Source organism: Excalfactoria chinensis, chromosome 22, assembly GCF_039878825.1.
Source record: "Excalfactoria chinensis isolate bCotChi1 chromosome 22, bCotChi1.hap2, whole genome shotgun sequence".
In the NCBI taxonomy this organism is placed as follows: Eukaryota; Metazoa; Chordata; class Aves; order Galliformes; family Phasianidae; genus Excalfactoria; species Excalfactoria chinensis.
The window spans coordinates 1774113-1795530 of record NC_092846.1 but is presented as its reverse complement, the minus strand read 5'-3'; the positions used below and the strand labels follow the sequence as shown (position 1 = coordinate 1795530).

The window sequence follows — 21418 nt, the reverse complement described above, 5'->3', positions numbered from 1 at the left end:
TACTAGGAGAAGTTGGATGGGATGGGATGCTGGGAGGGGATGGATGAGATACTGGGGAGTACTGGGAGGGACTGAGTGTGATACTGGGTGTAGTGGGAGGGGATGGATGGTATCCTGATGGGAAGTGGGAGGAGTTGGATTGGATACTGGAAGGTACTGGGAAGGGCTGAATGGGATGCTGGGGGTACTGGGAGTACTGGGAGGGGAAGAATGGGATACTGGGGGTACTAGGAGGGGGTGGGTGGGATGGGAAGTAGTGGGAGGGACTGGGTGGGATACTGGGATGGGGTGAATGGGATAGTAGGGGCACTGAGAGGGGCTGGGTGGGATACTGGAAGGTATAGGAAGGAGGTGAGTGGAATACTGAAGGTGTAGTGGGATGGGATGAATGGGATCATGGGGGTACTCAGAGGGGTTGGTTGGGTATTGGGGATACTAGAAAGAAATAGGTGAGATACTGGGGGGGCACTGGGAGAGACTGGGACAGGATGAATGGGATACTGGGGATAATGGGAGGGGCTGGGTGGGATACTGGGGATTATTAGGTAGGGCTGGCTGGGCTACCAGGGCGATACTGGGAGGAGTCAGTTGGGATACTGGGGAGATTCTGGGAAGGGGCTGGCTGTGGAACTGGAGGTTATTGGGAAGGGTCAGGTGGAATAATGAGGGGATACTGGGGAAGGGTGGGTTGGGATGGGGTACAGAAGGGTTACTGGGAAGGGTTGGTTAGGATATGGGTTACTGGGAGGGGTCGATGGGGATACTGGGATTTTACTGCGAAGGAATGACTCCGAATAACTGCAGGGGTGCTCTGGGACAGGACACCTTAGGGACAACAGTCCATCGGGACAGGGATGCTTTGAGGTAAGGAACTCGGAAATGGGGATGTCAGAGATGGGGAACCTCGGGGATAGAAATCCTCGGCAATAGGGGATGAGGGCAGCTCGAGACAGAGACCCGTGGGGACAGGGACCTTTGGGGACAAGGATCCTAAGGGAGAGGGCACAAGTGCTGTTTGAGTTACAGAGCCTGTTGGACAGGAGATGGGGGCTCTTTGAGATACGGACTCTCAGGGATCTTCAAAACAAGGATCCTTGGGGGTGGGGGATGAGGGCTGCCTGAGATACCCTCGGGGACAGGGATCTTTGGGGACAAGAATCACCGGGGAAGGGGGACAAGTGCTGCCTGGGATACAGCCTCTTATGGACGGGGACCTTTGGGGACAAGGATCTTTGGGGACGGAAGGTGACGAGGGCTGCTTGAGACAAGAGACCTTTGTGACCTCGGGGACAGGGTCCTACAGGGACAAGGATCCTGGTGGGCAGCAGGGTGTTTGCGGCAGCTGATGAGCGCCCTATGGGGCACGGCGCGCTGCCGGCACCCACTCGGGCTCGGGGCGGAGCCGCACCGCGCTTCGCTCTCCCTTGTCCCTCTCGGCGCTCCGTCGGGCGGATCACGTGGGCTCACCTGGCCCAGGTGGGGCGGGGTCGGCGCCGCTCCCAGCTCGCAGGTAACGCCGGACCCCAAAGCGGCACCGGGCGGAGCGGCGGCTCCCGCTGTACCCGGCCTCGCTCTGCTTTGCTCCCCTCCGCACCGCGGTTCGTCTCCTCTCCCCCCGCTCCCCAGCCGGGATCGACCCCCCCCCAGGCCCCGCAGTCGCATCCAGGCCTCTTCTTCTTCTTCTTCTCCTTCCTCCTCCGGCCCCATTTGGGCTGTGTCGGGTCCCTCTGGGCCGGGCTGCGCTCCTCACCGGCACCGTGTCGGTATTGGTGTCGGTGTGTCGGTATTGGTGTCGGTATTGGTGTGTCGGTGTGTCGGTGTCGGTATTGGTGTCGGTGTCGGTATTGGTGTCGGTGTCTGTCGGTGTTGGTGGTGCGGGGGCTTTTCCCTTCGTCTCTGTGTTGGTTGGGATTTGGGGGGGCTGTAGTTCCTCCTCGTCTGAGCCCAGTTTGCACCCCCCACAGCCGTATCAGCCCATGCAATGAGGTCCCGCTGCTAACGGGATGCCCTGATATACCCCCCCCATCCCCCCCAGGTGGAGCTGCAGGGCTAAGAGAGGATGCTCACAGCTTCTTTTTTTTTGCTTTATTGAAACCCTGAAAGGAATCCCCCCCTTCTGCTGAACAATGACGATCTTAGACCCCGGCTAACCCTGCAGGCTGCTCCTCAGCTCCCACCCTGCTCCTCACAGGCAGATGGTGGAGTCCTCTGCCAGGATCTTCTCCATTCAAACCAGGCGCCTGTACGAGAAGAGGGAGAGCTGCCAGCTGCCCTGTGAGTATCAGCTTTGCTGTGGATTTGAGTTGTGTGTGGCTGCATTAAGCTGCTCTGTCGGTCCCAAAGAAGCCTGCTGAGTCCATAGGCTGAGCTCAGCCTGGTGTGCTGCGACACAGGGGGGTGTGCTGTGACCCAGAGGGGCTGGATGCAGCATTATGGGGCTGGATGCAGCATTATGGGGCTGGATGCAGCATTATGGGGCTGGATGCAGCATTATGGGGCTGGATGCAGCATTATGGGGCTGGATGCAGCATTATGGGGCTGGATGCAGCATTATGGGGCTGGATGCAGCATTATGGGGCTGGATGCAGCATTATGGGGCTGGATGCAGCATTATGGGGCTGGATGCAGCATTATGGGGCTGGATGCAGCATTATGGGGCTGGATGCAGCATTATGGGGCTGGAGGTGTTTGTGGGTGAGGATATCATCTCTGCAGGGTCTGGGTTGTCCTCTTCCAGGCACCGCAGCTGCTTTGAATGTTATGGATTGTTACATAAAGGATGGGCTGCAGTTCGTGTGTTGGATCTCGGGGGGAGAGCTGGGATTATTAAGGGAAGTGTCCCATGAAGCTGTGATTAGATCAGCTCAGATGGGTTTTGTTCATTGGTGGTAAATTTTGAGCCAGTGAAGCTGGGAACAGAGTAGAGCTGCTGTTGTGAAGTGAAAGCAATGCAACGAACTCCTTGCTCGTGCTCTGTCTGGAGAGCTCAGTCTCTTTGGCACTGGAATTGGGGCTTAGATTTAATACGTTGTCCAGGAATGTGCAAAGGAGCTCCAGAAACACGCGCTGCTTTTACAGACTGTTATAAGCCAACAGAGCCAAAAGGTTCCTGGAAAGCAGTGATACGATGCAGCTGCCTGGGGAGTGTTTTCCTACTCAGGGCAGTGGCACTGATTCTTTTTGTTTCCCTTTTTCTTTTATTCATTAAAAACCCCAAACAAGCAGTGATCTAACCGGGACAAGTTGCTTGAGTTGCCCTATAGAAAGTATACAGCAGGGCCAGCATTTAAGCTATGGCTGGGCTCTCACTGTTTATTAACTGACCTAATTAGTATTAAGAAGGATCTCTTGGGACCCAGCATAGCCTGGAATAAATGAAGCAGCAATGAAAGTAGAGAGCGACAGCCTTGACCCGACATCCCTCACTGCTGTGTGTGGTGGCAATGAGAGCAGCTTGCCTTAGGATTGGCTCTGGGGAAGCTTCGCTCTTGTGAGATGTGATTTGAGATGGGATCTTCAATCCAGATAGAGCTTTATTAGCAAAGCCCGGGACGTGACACGGCTGTGACTGGCAAAATTCATCAGTGTTAGTAATGCCATCGTTGCTAAATCCTCTCAGTGTGAATGGTGGCGAACGATCTGCGGCGTGAATTGACAGTTGCATCATTGATTACTTGTGTCTCCTCCTAGGCACCGTGTGTTTTGAAATGGCTGAGTGCTGTCAGGTAATTCCAAAGAATGCAAGGCAAAGGGGAAGCTGTTGAAAAGAGGATGCTTTCCCTTTGGAGCCTGCCAGCCAGCTCCCCCTGCAGCTGCACTGTGCATTTATTGCTTGGAGGCAGCAGCTCTGCAGCAGCACAAGGAGAACCTCTTCTGAAAGCTATGGGGATTTTGGTGCCTTAAAGGGGCCCTTCTGTAACACCTCTTTCCTGCTTCAAGCCTTGAGTGGAAGCAAGCAGTATGGTTTGGTAGTCAGGGGACTCTGAACTGCACAGCAGCCTCCCTCTGTGCAATGAATGTGCCCATCATGTGTGAGTCCTAATGCCAAATGGTTCTGTAAGTACACTGAGTTGGAGATGGAGCTTCACTGAATTTGGATGTTGGGTCCTTCTTGTGTTATTACTGGCAGGTTTCTAAGGTGGCAGATGCTTGGCTTGACTTGAAACCTCCTTGTCCTTCAGGTGTTTGAGCCATGCTGGGCCGAAAAGCAGGACACCCCCCCAACTTGAACAGCCACCGCCAGAAAAACCAGTCCTACCAGCAGGCTGCGCCCCCGAGGAGCCGACCATCCAAAGAAGCCGAGGTCGGGCTGGAGGTGTTGGGTGGTTTGACTCCTGAAATCAAACAGAGCCGCAGCAGAGCCCAGCAGATGCGGGACAGGAAAGGTCGTAAAGCTGACCTCAAGGACTCTAATGGGAGAGAGGCAGAAACCATTACCTTCATCTCTGGGACGGCGGAGGCTCCTGCGAACCGGAGCTTCTGCTGTTCCTCTCTGTCTCATGCCTGGAAAACGTACAAAGCTGTTCTCTGTTGCATAGTGACCTGTGGGGGCTGCTTTCAGGACTGCAGTGTCTGTATCCCCTATCCAGGCCCTGCTGAGACCTCCACCGACGATGGGAAGAATGGAGATTATAACGGGCGGCTGCCAAACAGCCCTGCCAACGTCTCTCCCACCGAGAAGAATGGGAACCAGATCAAAAAGTCCCACATGGGCAGCAGTTTCAGTTACCCAGATGTCAAACTGAAGGGTATCCCTGTCTATCAGAACAGGAGCCTGGGTCACCATGTGGAATCGGATTCGTGCTTCAAAGAGCCGCTGCCAGAGAAACCCTTCAGGAATAGCATAGAAAAGCCACCGCTCCCCAGCAGCCACCGCAGTTCGGAGGAGTATTATTCCTTCCACGAGTCTGACCTGGATATCAGTGAGCTGAACGGCTCCATGTCCAGCAGGGAGATCGACGTCCTGATCTTCAAGAAGCTGACAGAGCTCTTCAGCGTCCACCAGATCGATGAGCTGGCCAAGTGCACATCAGACACTGTCTTCTTGGAGAAGACCAACAAGATCTCGGACCTCATCAATAGCATAACTCAGGACTACAACCTGGATGAGCAGGATGCTGAATGCAGGCTGGTCCGAGGCATCATCCGTATCAGCACTCGGAAAAGCAGGGTCCGGCCCCACATTTCTGTCCCAGCCAGCCAGAGCCACGAGGAAAAGACCAGCAGAGGCAACGCACCAGACAGTGGGAACGAAACAATGCTGGAGTCCACGGTCATCAGCCAAGATGGTACGTGTGGTTTCCTTGCTGTTGCAGCTTCAGTACAACGGGGCTGTTCTATCAGAGCTCTGAGATGTGGTGATGGAGTAGGGTTGAAAACCGATGGCTGTCTTCAGGGCGGGCTGCTTTTCCTGCTGTGTGTCAATGCGGGTCTTTATGTTTTACCAGAGAGTTCTGCTTGTCACCAGTCCTGGCTTTTTCGATGGTATCTTTCACTGTTGGGGGAGTTTGCACTGAGCAATGGAAGGGCTTATTCTGCTGCTTCCTCTGCACCTCTATGCTAGGCAGAAAGACTGTGAGTCAAACGTAACTGGTATGACCAGACAGGCTGGCTTGTGCCAGAGGATGTCCAGTTACTGGCTCACTTCCCCATGTTCTAGCAACGTTCATGGCAATACAACCCTTAGACCACCAAGACAGAGTATCCTATTGGAGTTGAGGCTTCCCTCAGGGTGGGTTGAGGAGAAGCCAGCAAACAGCCCTGCAAAGAGGGAAGGGCTTTTGCCACAGTGTTGGTGCACACACTTATTTCAGGGACGCTGTCCTTGTCTGGAGCAGCCTGAATCCAGTGACCTCTAAAACAGGCAGGAAGGGTATTGTAGAAAGACCTGGGAAAGCTGAGTGTGGGGTCAGGAGACACCCAGCAGTCACAGAGGAAACTGGGTGGCTGTGGTGCTTCCTGGCCCAGCAGTGAGGCTGCTGTTGCTTCCTGGTATTTATAGCTCACATTATTAGGACAATGGTGGAAGCAATCTGAAGAATAAGACTCTACCTCTCGTGCTACCTGAGGGTGGTGCCTTCTGAAGGAGAGCGTTCCCTGACAGGTGTCTTTATTGAGTCATAACTGCCCGTCCTTTCCTGTCTCAGACCTTGGTTTTTGTTCCAGATTTGGCCGTGCAGATATCAGAGGAAACACCAGCAGATGTGCTGGCCAGGAATATGAGGCGGCACAGCAGCGCAGGTAACGTGCCTGGCCAGAGCTCTTTGCTGTGGGGGCATTGCAGGGAGATGGGGGGGGTCTTGTAGGAGTGAGCTGAGCACCCTGAGCTCCTCACATTGTGTGTGCCTTCAGTTTTCACCCTGTGCTGAGGTGACAGCTGTCTCTTTAGGGTACTGTAAGGTGTTTCCTTGGAGTGAAGGGGGCTCAGAAGGCTGCAAGCTGCCCAGGTTGGTGGGGTCGTTCTGAACGAGAAAGGAGCCCATGTGTAGAGCTCTGTCTGTGCTCAGCATTGCCCCAAAGCTTCCAGTCTCCAGGTATCTTGACAACGTCTGGGTCTCTGCCTGGGGTGTGACCACCTAAGGTTGGATCACGTGGGAACTGTGCAGAGGGAAGCAGGGGAGAGCAGCTGCCTGTCCCTTAAGCTCTGATCCTCGTGGCTTCATGCTACACTCCAAAGAGCCGCCCAGGGCTAAAAGACAAGTTTTCTCCTGCATAATAACAGATGTCTCCTAGAAGATGGCCACAATGCAGGCAGGGTTGTTCCCTGCCCGTGGGCTTTGTGTGGCTTTCTCCTCCCTCATGATACACAAAGTCTTTTGTGGCAGCTGCTTGCCGAACTGCCAGGCACTCGGCTGCTGTAGCTCATCATGTCTAATGTCACCATCTCTTCTTTTTCCTCTCCAAGGCTCTCCAACAAGCAGAGATTCCTCTTTCCAAGACACAGAGACTGACTCATCTGGAGCACCTCTGCTTCAGGTGTATTGTTAAGAAAAGGGACCCAAACAGCAGGCAGGCATTGCAAGGCTTTGCTGCAGATTCCTCCTCTTTCCATATGGAGCGTGTTATGTCACTTCTTGCCCCCCTCCCAGTCTACCCACATCGTTTGTTGAAGCCGAAGTTCTGTCTGAGTTTCACTGGGAATGTTTTTTTTTCTGCTTTGGACAATATAGAACATTAAGGAAGTGAACTGTAGAGCTAATGCACTTGGGAGGTGGAATGTGTGCCCAGGGAGGAGAAGATGGACAAGGAAGTACTCGATTTTATTCCCAGTCTTCACATTCAGTTTCAGCAATCTCAGTGACCCGGCTCCTTCCCTGCTTTGAGAACTGCTGTACATTTCTTGCTTGCTGGCATTGCGGGAGTTAACCTGGGGAGGGGATAATCAGATGGTGTTTGCCTTAGTGACAGTGCTGAGGTAAAGGCCAGGCACCTGCTCTCTAAGGACCCAGATCTCTGTGTAAAGAGCCTGGGTTGGTGCTCACAGAAACACAAGTCCTCTGTGGCGTTGCAGATCTGCCTTCGTCCTGCAGCCCTTAGTGTTGTTTCCCAATACCTCATAAGGAGAAGGTTCAGTTAATGTGGTTTGCTTCAACTTTGGCCTCTTGGCCCCTCTCCTAAGATAGTGCCACCTGCAGGGAGGCGATACCTGAACTGCTGCCCTCCTCGTCTCCCAGCTACTGCCAGCCTGCTGTGAGCTGCACGCATTGACCTGTGGCTTTGCATGCCAGTCTGCTCTCCTCACTCACCACCAAGCCCTGTATGTTTCCCCATCGTGCTTGTTGTCAGGCTGGCTGCTGGGTCAGCCCTGGACTGTGGGTTATGGCAGTTCTGTGAGATATGATCCCTTTGTTTTTAGGGTATTTTTTTCTAATGAAGAATCGAACTGTTTGACCACCCTACCAGAAAATCCCTTCAAAGTGTCTTACTTTAAATGAAAGCCTCCCTCCAAGAGCATCTCCAAAGGGCCTGGCAGGAGCTGCTTGATCCTACGTACCCCCTGTGAGTGCTCAGCACCTCCTCTTTCCTTTGCTCTTCTTTCACAGCCACGTCCAGCTGTGGCATTGCTACCCCAAGGGCATGGAGCCAGATGACCTTGAGGGCTGCAGCAGGAGGAAGCTGTATCTTGCTGCTTGTTGCCACTTGGTCGTTTATCAGAAAGTAAACACGTGAGGCCATGGGACTTGTTTATACGTTCAGATGCCCTTGGACATGACTAGAAAACGTTCGGTTGGATTTCCCATCAACGGAATCAACTCAGCCACAACTGGTTTCTGGGGAGGGGGAAACCAAGGGAGGTCCCGTGCTTTGGTGCTGTGTTTGTGTGCCTTAATTGAACTGAAACGTGCCTTGAGTTCACAGCCTGTGATTACTCTCCCAAAGGTTGGGTAAGGGGGGGAGAGGATTAAATTCTTTAGGTAAGCAGTCAAACTTATTTAAGTGGCCGAAGCCCTTTGAAATGTACAGTCCTAGTCCCTGTCAGAGCCTGTTTTTGTAAACTGCTCGCGTTTCCCAGCGTGATTTCATGAATCATGGGCATCACTGAGACCACACCTTGAGCCACCGACTGAGATATTGGCAATACAGGGGGCTGAGACATTGGTTTGGCATCCCCTCCTGGTGTTGTCATCGGTGCTGGCTGTGAAAAACCCTCACTATGCAAAGGAGAGATGCGGAACAAGGACAGCGTGGGGCTCGGATGGGCTGTGTTTGATGATGCTACATGGACCCACTCAGCTTCCTGCTCCTGAGTGGACGAGTTTCCTCACACCTGTGCACAGGGATGGCAGCACAGCTCATGCAGCTCGGAGTGCTTTGCTGTAGAGATGAAGGGTGAGAATCAACTTGCAGAGAGCTGCCAGCTGCTTCTACAGGTGCAATGGCACTTCTTTATGTTCAGTCTGCGTAGTGTGAGCAAACGTGAATGGATCGAGCTTGCAAAACACACCCCAAAAAGTCATCAAGTGGAACACTGTCCATCCGCAGGACCCTGCAGCTGATGCATCTGTGGTGCCTTGTGGGATCCGTCTCCATTCCTCACCCTTAACATCTGATTACGTTTATTTTTTTTTAATATAAAGCAGGAGACGTGCTCTTTATCTGTGCTGTCTCTCGTGTTCCTCCTTGCGTTGCTTATAAGGGAGCCTGGGCTTGGAAGGGAGACTGCTCTGCCTTCCCAGCAGTGGTTGTGTGTATGTGTTTGGGTGGGGGGCTTGCTCTGAGGGCTGAATGCAGGGTTGGTGTGTAGGGCAGCAGGAAGGAGGGTGCAGGTGGAGGATCCTCAGGGGAAATACAGGCTTTCCCCAGGGGGTGATGCTGAAAGTGAGCTTGGAAAACTGAGCCTGGGGGGAAAAGGTTTCCAGCCTGTTCCCTGGGGTGTGAATGCGTCTTGCTAGAAAGAGTCACGAGTGTCGGCTCTGTTTTGTTACACGAGGATTGCAGTTCAACCTGACCACCCTTGGCAGCATCTCATGGAATGGCTTTAAGCCCACGAATGGGTAAAGTGCTGCCTTCTCTCAGCTGGAAATGGTCTGCCAGAGCGGAGCTGCTGTGCCTGCAGTGCTGCCCCAAGGCAACGCAGCCAAGGCTGCCTGCAGTGCTATGCCGGGATGTGGTTGTGTCACTGCTGTCCCCACCTGCTCCTGAGCTGCCCTGCTAGTTCCTCCTGCAAGCCCAGGCCGTGTTTCTCTGCCCTCCCAGTGCCCTTTCTATGAGTTCCTGCAGCACTCTTCCTGGAAGAGATTGGTCTTCCTCCTACATGAATCTGGGCAGGGGATGGCACAGGGCATCAGTTCCTGCTATGCAGCTCCTGCTTCCCTTAAGGACCTGGGGAGGACACTGTGCTTCTGTCTGCTGGATGCAACGTATGCACAACACAGGATCTCATCCCCAAACCAGCAGCACTGCTGTGAGACCGCTGCCTGTTCTGGAAAGACTTTAAACCTTGCATTTAAAATGATGTACTTGCATCTTCTGCATCCCTGCTGTAAGCTCTGTGCTCAGTAACCTGCTTTGCATCGATCTGGGTTTGCTCACAGCTGCAACAGGGAACCGTCCCGCTGCTATTTTCTGTCTGCCGAAGGTCATGTTTGCTGTTGACCAAACCGAGTTGTTCATGTAGTGTTATTTTGCTCCGATGGTTGCTGAGCCATCTGACACAGTGGGCAGTTGGGATGTATGCCAGCCATTCACCCCAGTGAAGGTGCATGGACGCTTCCTTCTGGGAGTGTGACTCAGCACCGCTGTTCTCCTGAAGGCTGGGATGTTGTTGTGCCAGGCATTGCTGTGTCCTACAGCAGGGATGGGATTCCAGCACAGCTTACAGGTGGGAAAGCAGACAATCTTCAGCCCAACTTTACAGCCTGGTCCCTCATAGCAGAGGAGTGGTGGCTTTCCTTCATGGGATGAGACAGATCTGCTGCCTCTGTTTCTTTCCTTGAGGTTCCCAAAGCAGCCTGGGCCAGTTCCTGAGCAATCTGAATGGCAATCAGCATTAAAAAGAGCTACACCAAGAGCTGCTGTTGGGAAAAATAAGATTAGGAGACACTTTTGGCATAGGAAAGCCTCCATGGGTTTAAAAGCACTTTGCTTTTAAAAGGTGGGAGGGGGAGGATTTGGCTCTTCTTTGGGACTGGGACCAACTCGCTGGGCCCCACAGCACTGCTGGAGCAGTCCCCACGTGTCAGCCCTTCTAACAAGCCATGTGTGATGGGTGCAGGCTGTGTGCCCCCCAGCTTGTACCCTTCACCCCAGTGCAGAGCGGGGCCTCAGCTGCAGCTCCTGTGGGTGGCAGCACTGACACAGCTTCTGCAGGTGTAACAGGTGTGACGTGAGAGGGGACCTTTGGTGGCCGCCAGCCCCGAGCCTCCTCCGGGATGCAGGGATTTGCTGGGGATGAGGAGAAAGAACTGTTAGTTGTGTTTGGTCCCTGGTGTCCTTTGTCACTGTTATTTTCCTGTATAAATCACAGCTGGGAGCTGCAGACCAGACTAACGGCTCAGACTGAGGTTTGTGCTCTTTAAGCCACTTTTGCTGTCAGACCAAAGCTGTCCTGCCCAGCACTTGCCTCCAAAGCAAAACACTTTCGGGAGCCAAAGGGTGTTGGGTTCAGCTCAACCCGTGTGGCTGCTGGGTGCCACGCAGGGGACAAGGCCAGCAGGAGAAACACCTTCTGTTCCGCTGCCTGCAAGGGTTGAAGTCCAGGGGCAGCTCACAAACACAGCGCAGGGCATTCACCCGCCAGCAGTTCAGAGCAGAGCTGGGGCTGTTTCTCCCAGGGCTGTTTGTGTTTCCTTGACGTGTCCAACAGAAAGGCAAACTGCATCGTCTCCTTCTCCCCCAGCTCCCCAGGTCCCAAATTCCCCCAACAGCTTCCTCTGGGGTTGCTGCTACTGACTGTTCTTGGTGCTGTTTGCTCTTAGCTGCTCTAGTTGTGGTGATACCAGCCACTGCTTCAGGCTCACACCAGCAGAGACCCTGCAGGAGCTGAGGGCAGAGATGCCAGTTTTGGTAACAAAATGCAGCCCTACGTGGTGACAGTGACCCATTAGGATGCACCTGGGGGTGCCAGGTGTGGGTTAGTGGGGTAAGAAGATGTTGGGGAAGTGAGGAGGGTTGGGCTCAGTGGTGGTTATGAGCAGTCCCCAGGACCTGCCTGTGCTTGCTGTGCAGGAGGGGCCAGCTGCAGGTAAGGAGCCCAACCCCATCTGCTCTGGGAACAGCCTTACTGCTTTGCCACGGAACACAGGGAGAGCTCACTGCACTCCTCAGAACAGCAGCTCAGCCCCAAAGCTCACCCACCGCCCTGTATTTCAGTACAGGGTACGCTTACAGTGCAGGGACACAACACTCCCTGCTGTGTGCCACCAAAAGGAAACGAGTGCAGGGTTAGCAGCAGAACAGACCAGAAGGACCCAGAGCAGAGCAGACACATCCCGACAGGTGGTGACGAGGGCAGGCTGGAGGCAGCTGCCCCACATCCTCCCTTTCCCACAAGGTCACTGCTGAACTGGGTGGGTGCTGCTTTTTGAACCTGAGGGCCTATAAAACTGGGAGAATGAACGCACACAGCGTCCTGCTATTCAACATATAAAACCTGGTAAGTCAGGTGCAAGGCCAGGCTGGACTTTGCCCATGCAGGATTTTGTGCCGTTTGTGCCCACTCCCTCTAGCAGGAGGCAGAAATACTTTGTAGTGGCAGAGACAACAACCCCAACAGCAAAGATTCTGGGGTAGCCTCTAAAGGGCAGACAGGAGCGGAGGCTTTTGTCACACTTTCCTCATATGCTTGTCATAAAGCAGACCTGGGGCAAGGGTGGCTTCCTCAGTGCAGTCACGCGCTGCTACGTAGAGAATGGGGAGCCCGAAGCCATGAGCCTTGGTCAAGCCAAGTACCTACAAGTGTCAGCACTCCTGAGTAAGTCGCAGCTCCAGCTGTCTCCTCTTCTAAGCTGGGGAGCAAAAGTAAGGAGTGAGGAGCCTGAGAGGACCAAAGCAGCTGCAGAGTAGAAGCCCCAGCCCTCAACAGGCAGTCACCCCTCCCTGGTCACCTTTGTGCCCCCTCCCCAGCTCATACCCAAATTGCACAGCCCCTCCCCGAAGCCCTTCTGCAGCAAGAACCACACGCTATACCCACAAATTTGACACTTTTTTTCCTTTATGTTGGAGTTTGAACGAAGATATGAACCATGCAGAGTGATGCTGCCTGTCAGCAGGAGCTCAGAAGAGAACACAGCGATGCCTGTCAGTAAGCGGGAGGGAGAGAGGCTCTTGGAAAAGAGACAGGTGAACTCTCAGTAAAAACATTATCCCAAAGACCCCCACGCCCTCCCCTTGCCCACAGCCACAGACCCCAGCCTTCCCTTGCCATAGAGCAGCACATCATCTTCTCCAGCTGGAATGGGAGCCCTGCCTTGAGCTATATGGGGTCAGGTCTATTCCACTTCTGGCAATAGAAGCAGCAGCAAGAATGGAAGGCACCTCAGTGCAGCTCAGCCACGAAACCCTCTGTTCAGATGCAATTAAACCTAGAGCCTATTACAGGTGAGGAGAAAGGAACCAGTTTTATCCTTCCCCATTCAGTTTTTGGGCAGCAGCACAATGCTATCTGCTACCTTGAATTGACGGGTTACAGCAATGAGGAGGAGCAGTCTCTTTCTCTACTGCAAAAACTATTTTCTTTTAAGAATGCTGTTTTCCCTGCCCAGGGAGGCAGAAATGTAATTATTTCCTAGAATAAACTGGCCCTTGTTTCCACAGGAGAGCAGGAATGGCAGAGCAGGGAGCGAGTAAAAAACTCAGGAGCACCTGCAGCCAGAACTGAAATGGCAAAGCAGGGGTGAACAGCTCCAAAGTGCCAGGAGATTAAATACATGAAGGATATATCCCCAAATCTCTCAAGTCTGGCTCTTGAAACCTTCATGCCCTTTTTGCTCTAGCCCCTCCTTCTCTCCTTGCTGCTGCTGCTGCTGCTTGGGAATTGCCACAGATGGCTCTGACTGGAGTGCTGCAGGCTGGTTCTGTGGCCTTACGTTCTGCTCAACACAGGACAACTGAGGACGACTTCATGGAGCTCCCTCCACAGCAAGCTCAGATGGGGATGCTGCAAGTGTTTACTTGCCCTAAGTAAGGGATCCCTACTTATCTGGCAGTACATTTCTTGTCCCATTCAATGGGCTGCCTGACAGAGCAGGGAGAAGGGGAGGAATCAGTTGAATTTAGCCTTTGAAAAGTCCATTTCTGGATGCTGTTCCATGAACCTGCAAGGAACACAAAGACAACAGCTAGGTTATAAGCCAGCAGGAGCCACAGAAAGCTCTTCCCGGGGGGACACAGTGAGTACCTCAGAGGCTCAGCACCCGCCTCGACTCCATTTCAGCTCAGGCATTCAGCCTCTACACATTCCACTTTTCAGGTGCAAGGCAGCCCCTCTCCCAACGGGTGAGGCATCCCTTCTTCCTGCACTATCAAATTCACTTCCTCTCCACGCCCTCCACAGCAGGGATTGTTTTACTGAGCTCCCCAGGTCACGCTCCCCAAACTACACATGGTTTTTCCTCGGGTCAGTAATATCAGCAATACTACCAGTCACCAAGGTCAGAGAGCCCAGACACATGGCAGCTTTTTTATCAGCTACACACCCTTAACTGCTACCTCTCGGACAGTCACGTAGCTGCTATGACACTGATTGTGGGGCGGAGGGGAGATTATAAGGGTAGATTAGGATTTAAGCTTGAATGTGTTACCTTATGCATTACTGGAGACATAGGGAATATCTCCAGTGCAACCTGAGACTAAGCACAACCTGATTTCAGATGTACTGCAATCTCAGCAGATAGGACTATTTGGACACAGATTGCCACATCAGAAAGTTCTGAGAACTGAACTGTGCCTACAGGAGATCAGGAGTGGGGTATTAGGCACAGAGATGCCCCTGCATTCCTCCTCTGCCCTGCACTTCACCATGGGATTCAACACAACCACGTGGAGGGTGTATGCGTGAGGGGGAGGACAGGGCAGGCCCCCATCTCCCTCTGTTTAACATGAAATGTTACCGTAGCATTTCCACTTTCCATCTCCATGGAAACACGTGCTGTGAGAGCAGCATCCTTGTTGATCAACCAGGAGGAATTCACCAGTAGTTATCAGAGCCCACCTGGGTGTCACCCAGTCCACAGTCTAAACTTCCTATCCATTCTTTACCAGCCAATCAGCACGTGGGCAAAGCTTGCAGAGCACTGAACCAGTGCTCTCACTGAGATATCCTTTATGTGCACTTTCCAGCAGGCAAAGACGACACTGAGGAAATCTGGTCTTTAAGAGTCTCACCCTACTCTAAACTCAGTGCACTGTTCAGAGCAAAGCTTCTGCCAGAACAGATAAGCTGAGGAAGGAAAGGAGCCAGATGCAGAAGGAAGGCCTGCTACACCAATCCTCCCTCCAGCCCTGAGATGTGGGTTTGCACTTTCCAAGGAAGATGCCTGACTCAGAACTGCCTCCACGCCTCCCAGCCTGGCCTTGGGGGCTCCATGAGTAATTTCCCTGCCAAGGTGCGTTTGTGCCAAACAAGGCAATAAAGGCATAAAAGGACTATTGGCTTGGAGATAGCTGTCTGGTGACAGGTGTATAAGGGAGATTATCTGGGCTACTGAGTAGAGGGAGATTAGAAAACAATCAAGACCATGTTAAAGTTCACTGGAGTCAGTACTTCCATGCTCAAACATGCTTTCTGGACTTGAAATCAGAAGATTAAGACAATACCAGAGCTGGACTATTCCCAGAACTTCCCATTATGTTATCTACCCCCATTGGCTTTTATAGATGCTGGTGGTTAGCCAACAATTCAATGACTTTGTAACTGTAGATTTGAACTCAGGTAGAACTGAAGGGTGACCTGATCGTCGCTCAGTAACACCACTATATATTGGTGTGAAGGATGAAGAGGGGAGGGGTGTGGGAAAGCAAGCACCCACAGATCAATTAGGAATACCCACTTTTTCAAAATGCCTTGTTTCTTCTGTTCATCAGATGTGGGGAGGCCCATGGATTTCTGTCGCTGATCATACATCATCTTCTCCACCATACTGCGAGTCTCACTGTCCAGGTCTGACAACTGAAACCAAGGAATTCCATCAGAATTGAAATCACTTTGCTCAACACACACACACACACACACACACACACACACACACACACACATTCTGCTTGCACAGAACACGGGTATTCTGATACACACAACGCTGTGTCACTGACTAAAGGAATATCAGACACTCTAACTTATCTCAGCTTTGTTTAGTGAAAGTTTTGGGAGCACCCCTAAGATAGGAGGGCTTAATTCATTCAAACAGAGGGAGTTCTTACCTTTGAGTTTTCTGGATTGATTTTCTTGGTGTTGATCTCTGGGTCTGTGGAGACTAGTTTGTTCCACCATTCCATCTTGTTGATCTGAGGGAATGAAGAAGCAAAAGTTATTTCTTTTTCCTGGACTTGCTCTTAGCGTGCTATGTCTGGAATTAAACTTTATTCTCTAAGCATCAGCACAATCTGAACCTGGATAAAGGGCACCACTTTCATTTCTAACCACTTCAGCTACCCAGAATTTCCACAACTGGCAAACCCAAGAGTACGTTAGACGTCATGGCTGGCACAACAAAACAGGACTGCAATAAAAACTTGTCTGTAGGGGCCCAGAAGGGATATGAAAATCCAAGGACAGACCTTATTGCTGCTCATGTCACTAACAGATGTGAAAGAGTGGCATGACTGCACTAAGGAGCAACTTCAAAACATCTGATTTCCTTCAGATTCTCCTGTAGTGCTGAGAAATTACCTGGGGATCCTGGATTATAGCATGATAGAATCCTTAGGGTTGGAAGGGATCTTTAAAGGCCATCTGGTCCAACTCCCCTGCAATAAGCAGAGACACTCACGGCTCCATCAGTGCTCAGAGCCCTTCCAGCCTGACCCTGAGTGTCTGCAGGGATGGGGCATCACCACCTCTCTGGGCAACCTGTATCACTGCCAAACCTCCCTGCAGACAGGATCGAGTCGCAACACCCTGACTTCCAATAGCATCACTAACACTGCACCAAGGACAAGCACGATTCTTCTGTTCCAACTTTATAAAGCCCTGTGTTTGGTGACTCTGATTTCACCAGGAAAGAGGCAGACAAGTCTCAGCCCTCCCCGATTAATGCTGCTTTACCTTCTCCAGGTGCACAGTGACTGTTTTACCATCTTCAATCAGCCAGGAACTCTCCTCCACCTTCACTTCATTGAAAAGTTCTCCATCAATAACAGGGGGATGACCTTTCAGGCCAACTCTGAGGCGCCGTCTCTGGATATCCACCACCACATCCTTCCCCTTCAGACGAAAGGTCACCTTGAAAGGGATGGCCAGCTGGAACAGACAAAGGTCAAACATGAGGAGCAGAGCAATTAAGTCTCTCCTTGCCCTCTTGTGCTGCTGTTGTAAGACTCTTTGCCTTTTGCCAGAGTAAGATACGATAATACGATAATTCTCGTTGGTCGAGCAAGAGGTGAAAGGATACAAGTGTAAATTTAGCAACTGGGTGGTCAATGTATCTTTAAAGAAGGGAAGCAGATTTTCATGTCCTGTTCTAACTTTGTTTGCTAAAGCTTGGTAGAGCTAACTACAGCTTCTGGGAATTTAATTTAGTTACCAGGCTGCCCCTCAGCTACTGGAATGTTATCATTAAGTAAACTTGACAACCCTCAGGATCACTATTCTTACCAGCACCTACTCTTATTTTGTGGCTAAGATTCCTCAGACCCTGTATATAAGGCAGTACTTACATCCAGCTCTGAAAGAGTCTGCGTCCATCTGTAATTTGGGAGGTCAGCTCCATTGCCAGAGTTGGGTTTAAGTTTTCCTTTATCGTTCTCATCTTTCTCGTCTTCATTTGTTTCCTAACCAACCAATGTAAAGGGAAAGGAAGTTTTTTCAAGTCTCCAAATACCCTTCACAATTCCAGATTTTTATAAGAGTTTCAGGTCAGTTGAACATTATCTGATATTTGCATAAATTTAACCCAAAATGAAAAGGTGTTTCTGTTAAAATAAAATTACATTGGGAATTAAACATTGTTATGACCAGGATACAGCACAGAAGAGAAAATCAGCTTCAGTGCATCCTCTCAAAGAAAAGCAGGCTGGCCACCCCCTAATATTCACAGGAGTTCTCATGGTCATCCAGAATATATTTCTCTCAGTCCAAAATGAAATCACTGGATGAGTTTTACCTGTTCATTAGAATCTGAAGCATCACCATCATCCTCTGAGGATTTCACTGGGACATTGTTAACCTCCTTTTGTGCCTCTTTCTTCTGTTTAAAAAGAGAATTAACACATCAGGATAGCTGATACTTTTGTGTTACTTGCTCATCTGACACTAGGCGGCTTCAGCCTCTGCAGCAGAAGGTACTGCATTACTGAGACACCTTGCTAAGGGCAAATGGGCTCATGGGCAAACCCACAGCAAAATCTAACAGTTGTTCTAGATTGCTTTACTTCAGAAGCACTCCACCTGCTCTCATCTGGAAGTTCTGATACTGCAAAGGAGCAAGTCCAAGCCATTTAAACAACTCCCACTACTTGAAATGTGCACTGACAGATGGAGGATACAGCCTGGACCAAGCTGGTACCCATATGTGCCAAGCGAAGCTCTCACCTGATCGATTTCCAGCTGCAGCCTTTCTGCTTCTTCGTCCGTAAGTTCCTTAATCCTTGGCTCATTTGCTTCCTGTTTTGCTTCTTTGGCAAGCTTTGCAGCTCTCTCTGCCTTTTCCCGTCGTTCTGCCTCTTGACGAGCTTTCTTTTCCTTCCGCTCCTTCTGAGCCAGTTTGTTGTGATGGTTGAAGGAGTCTGTGATCAGCTGGAAGACAGGAACACACACCAAAGGGCTTAAAAAGAAATCACCTTCTTTTTTTCTTTTCTAAACGAAGCCAACTCACTGCATAGCAAGGTATTTTTTGCCTTTTTGTCTTCTGTGCTATTCCAGCTTTCCCAACCCAGCCATCTGACAGCTACTCCATACATCCAGGAAAGCTGGAAGAACAGAGACACTGGACCTAGTTTTTATACCTACTTCTGACCTCTCCCACAGCTGAGCTTTCCCCAGGTATATTAATGTCTGAATGAACTGCAGTCTGCTCCAGGAAACAACACAAACAGAATCTTAGAAAAGCAATCAGAGCAGAGAGAGCTCTCAGATGTAGGTATCAGGTACTTCTTCATGTACATCCCAGAAGCCCTGTGAGGAAACCAGCACCTTTCCAGAGAAACTCAAAGCAAACAGTTTTGTAACCAACCACCAGCTATTTCTGCTTTGTTTTTAAAGGGCAAAGTGAGCTTTATTTTACACGACCTGAGTCCTACATCTCCTAGGACACAGAACTCAAGACGTGCATCTCCTAGCCTCTCTTCCTAACTGTACCCACAGGGTGCAAAGCTATTTAGCTACATAAGGTCCAATAAGAGCAGCCATGATCCCCAAATCACCCATCAGAGTTCATCTCCCAGCTGCTACTCAGAGTTTCAGTCCCTGGGAACACAATCCCCAGGAATCTGAGATATGTCCTCTAATGCAAGGAAAATAGCACTAAACTTCAATTCATTCTTCCTTTGAAACCATCCATTTTCCCATCCCTTACCTGCCTTAATTCTGTTACTTTGAAGATTAGAGAGTATATTCTGCACTCTATCAGAATTAATGTCTTCCCTAATGCATTTACCATGGCAACAGCACCTGCTTTGCTCACAGGGAGTTCTAGTAGTCCAAAAAGTGCTTACAAGAGACATGCACTCTGGCTTTTCCCCTCTATTCCATACTGGCCATGGGATCTAGAAGTATCAGACCCTTCTACAACATCAGCTTCCCTGTAATCCCTGCTGCGATCACCCAGAGCTTGAATGCCAGGAGGGCAGAGAGTAACACAGCATCCAGCCAAGCATTACAAAGGAGTTCACATGCTAAATGCGGGAGAATAGCAAGTACAACCGAGAACCCTTCAGAAAGTCTGGTTAACTTCATGCTGGAACACTCAGCATGTCAATGAGGCAACCTGGAACCAAGGCATGCTCAGTCCTTACAGTTACAGCAACCCAGAGACAAAGGTGCAGCTGCTTGTGTGGAGACGTGGACTTTGAGCTTTTCCTGAGGTGAACAAACAAGGCAACATGCGGTTATCGGCACTGCAGTGTCTGTCACCGTTAAGTCAGTGTGTCTGGCAGATTTGCTTTCCAAACAAGCCTTTGGCCAGAGCATGGCAAAAACCTGCAGCACCAGGATCACCTGAGCAAGCAATCATGCCTCACCACAGATAGGGACAGCTCACCGCCACCTCGTTTCAGTGGTGTTTTATCACAGACCGCTCATCCCCAAATGCATTAGAGGCTTTGAAGATGTTCAGGAAAGGAAGGCTTAGCAAGGCATAAACATGGCTGACACGTAAATCAAAAGACATCACAACTGGCAGATGGTTTTTGTTACCTTCTCTGCTACGCCATCTTCTCCACCAGTGAAGAAATCTGTTTTACGCCTCAGGAAGCTAAAGAATGTGTTCACAAGCTGGTAGAGGGAACAGGGGAAGAGGACAGGGAAAAAAACAGAGCAATGAGACCAGATCATTATTCCAAGGCACCTCACGCCTAATGAAAAGTCTTTATTCTGTTCTTCCCGTCTGTGTCAGGATCATAATGAAACACTCTGTTTCCCAGAGAAAACATCCAGTGGATTGCTTGAAAATCTACCTCCTGGATCTGTTCTTCAGGGGAGGCATCTATGTGATTTACATTAACAGAGTGTAGGCACGAGATTCTCAGTGGACATGTACCTATATGTGGACATCCCAAGCTGCTATTTAGACCCTTCCCAACTCTACGCCCCATTTGCTTTTACAAAAGACCAAACTCCTATTGCTTCCCACCGACTGCCAAGTGTTACCACTGAATGGAAACAACCTCCCACAGAACGTGGCTTTTTTCCTTGTATTTGTGTCTCCCATCAGGAAATCACACCTTGTCGATATTGCAACCTGAGCTTTTGAGGATCGAACGAGACGTTTTTTAGCCCTTCTCAACACTTTGTGCTGCAGGGGATGCTCTCATACACCCCCCCTACAGCTCAGCTCCGGAACCCCAACGAGAGCAATCACGGCCAAGGATCCGCATGCTGGAAGCAGCTGCAGCCCGCCGGTCCCCATCAGCACCGTGTAGGCCCAGCAAAGCCGCTGCCGCCGCTACGGCCGGAAGTCACGCGCTGCCCCTCCTCCTAGGCCCGCTCCTCCCTCCCCCCCCCAAGTAACCACCGGCAGCACCGAAAGGCCTTGTCCGCCCCGAGAGCGGCCGTGCTACCTCGCACACGCCTCCTTGGTGCTGCTGGGCCATGGCCAGGAGGATGCCATCGAAGCGATCCTCCTGCTCCGCCGCTTCCTCCGCGCTCAGCCCCATCCTCTCCGCCACCGGTCTCCTCACGCTACCGCTAACCGGAACCGGAAGCAAGCTGGGTGGAAACGGAAAGGGAGGTACCTCCCCCAACAGCCAATCGCAGCGCTCGTCTGCACCGCTGCCTGCGCGGATTGGTCGAGGCCGTACTCGGGTTGGAGAGGCGGGAAGAGTGGCGCGGGGCTCGGTTGCTATAGCGACGGCCGGGCCTGGGCCTTTCCAGAAAGCTCCATGGGGTCGCTCACTTCCGGGTCTTTCCTGCCCTTCTACAGGAGTTGGCTTTTCATGTGTCCTCTCCACAGACTCCACACGGTTTAAAGAGCCTCCAGGCCCAAGCAGGGCAAAGGGCCTGCAGTGGGGAGAGGCTATGGCAGTCCCTGGTGGCTGCTGTAGGCCTCACCCCTCACGGCTGGTTTCACTCCGTTGCACTAAGAGCTGTGTGCCATTAGGGTGAGTTGTC

At 51.4% G+C, this 21418-nt stretch overlaps 2 protein-coding genes across 5 annotated transcripts; one reads left to right on the top strand and one right to left on the bottom strand.

Moving 5' to 3' along the window:
• Positions 1-713: 713 nt before the first annotated feature.
• On the top strand, positions 714-9193 carry KDF1 (keratinocyte differentiation factor 1). Of its 4 annotated transcripts, XM_072355737.1 has the most exons (6): positions 714-864; positions 1294-1510; positions 2104-2274; positions 4182-5288; positions 6166-6240; positions 6905-9193. In XM_072355737.1, the coding sequence occupies exons 4-6, from the start codon at positions 4193-4195 to the stop codon at positions 6985-6987; spliced, it is 1254 nt and encodes a 417-aa protein (XP_072211838.1). In that variant the 5' UTR covers positions 714-864; positions 1294-1510; positions 2104-2274; positions 4182-4192; the 3' UTR covers positions 6988-9193. The 4 variants fall into 4 exon arrangements, with proteins under 4 accessions (XP_072211838.1, XP_072211841.1, XP_072211837.1 ...); XM_072355740.1 differs by lacking the exon at positions 1294-1510 and having other exon boundaries at positions 718-864; XM_072355736.1 differs by having other exon boundaries at positions 718-1510.
• A 3444-nt stretch (positions 9194-12637) lies between these two features.
• On the bottom strand, positions 12638-21015 carry NUDC (nuclear distribution C, dynein complex regulator). The gene is made up of 9 exons (XM_072355672.1): positions 20869-21015; positions 20006-20083; positions 18185-18388; positions 17757-17840; positions 17311-17424; positions 16700-16894; positions 15856-15939; positions 15489-15607; positions 12638-13754 (listed from the first exon to the last, which is right to left on the bottom strand). Exons 1-9 carry the CDS (start codon positions 20962-20964, stop codon positions 13703-13705), a joined length of 1026 nt encoding a protein of 341 aa, XP_072211773.1. The 5' UTR covers positions 20965-21015; the 3' UTR covers positions 12638-13702.
• Between the last annotated feature and the right edge of the window lie 403 nt (positions 21016-21418).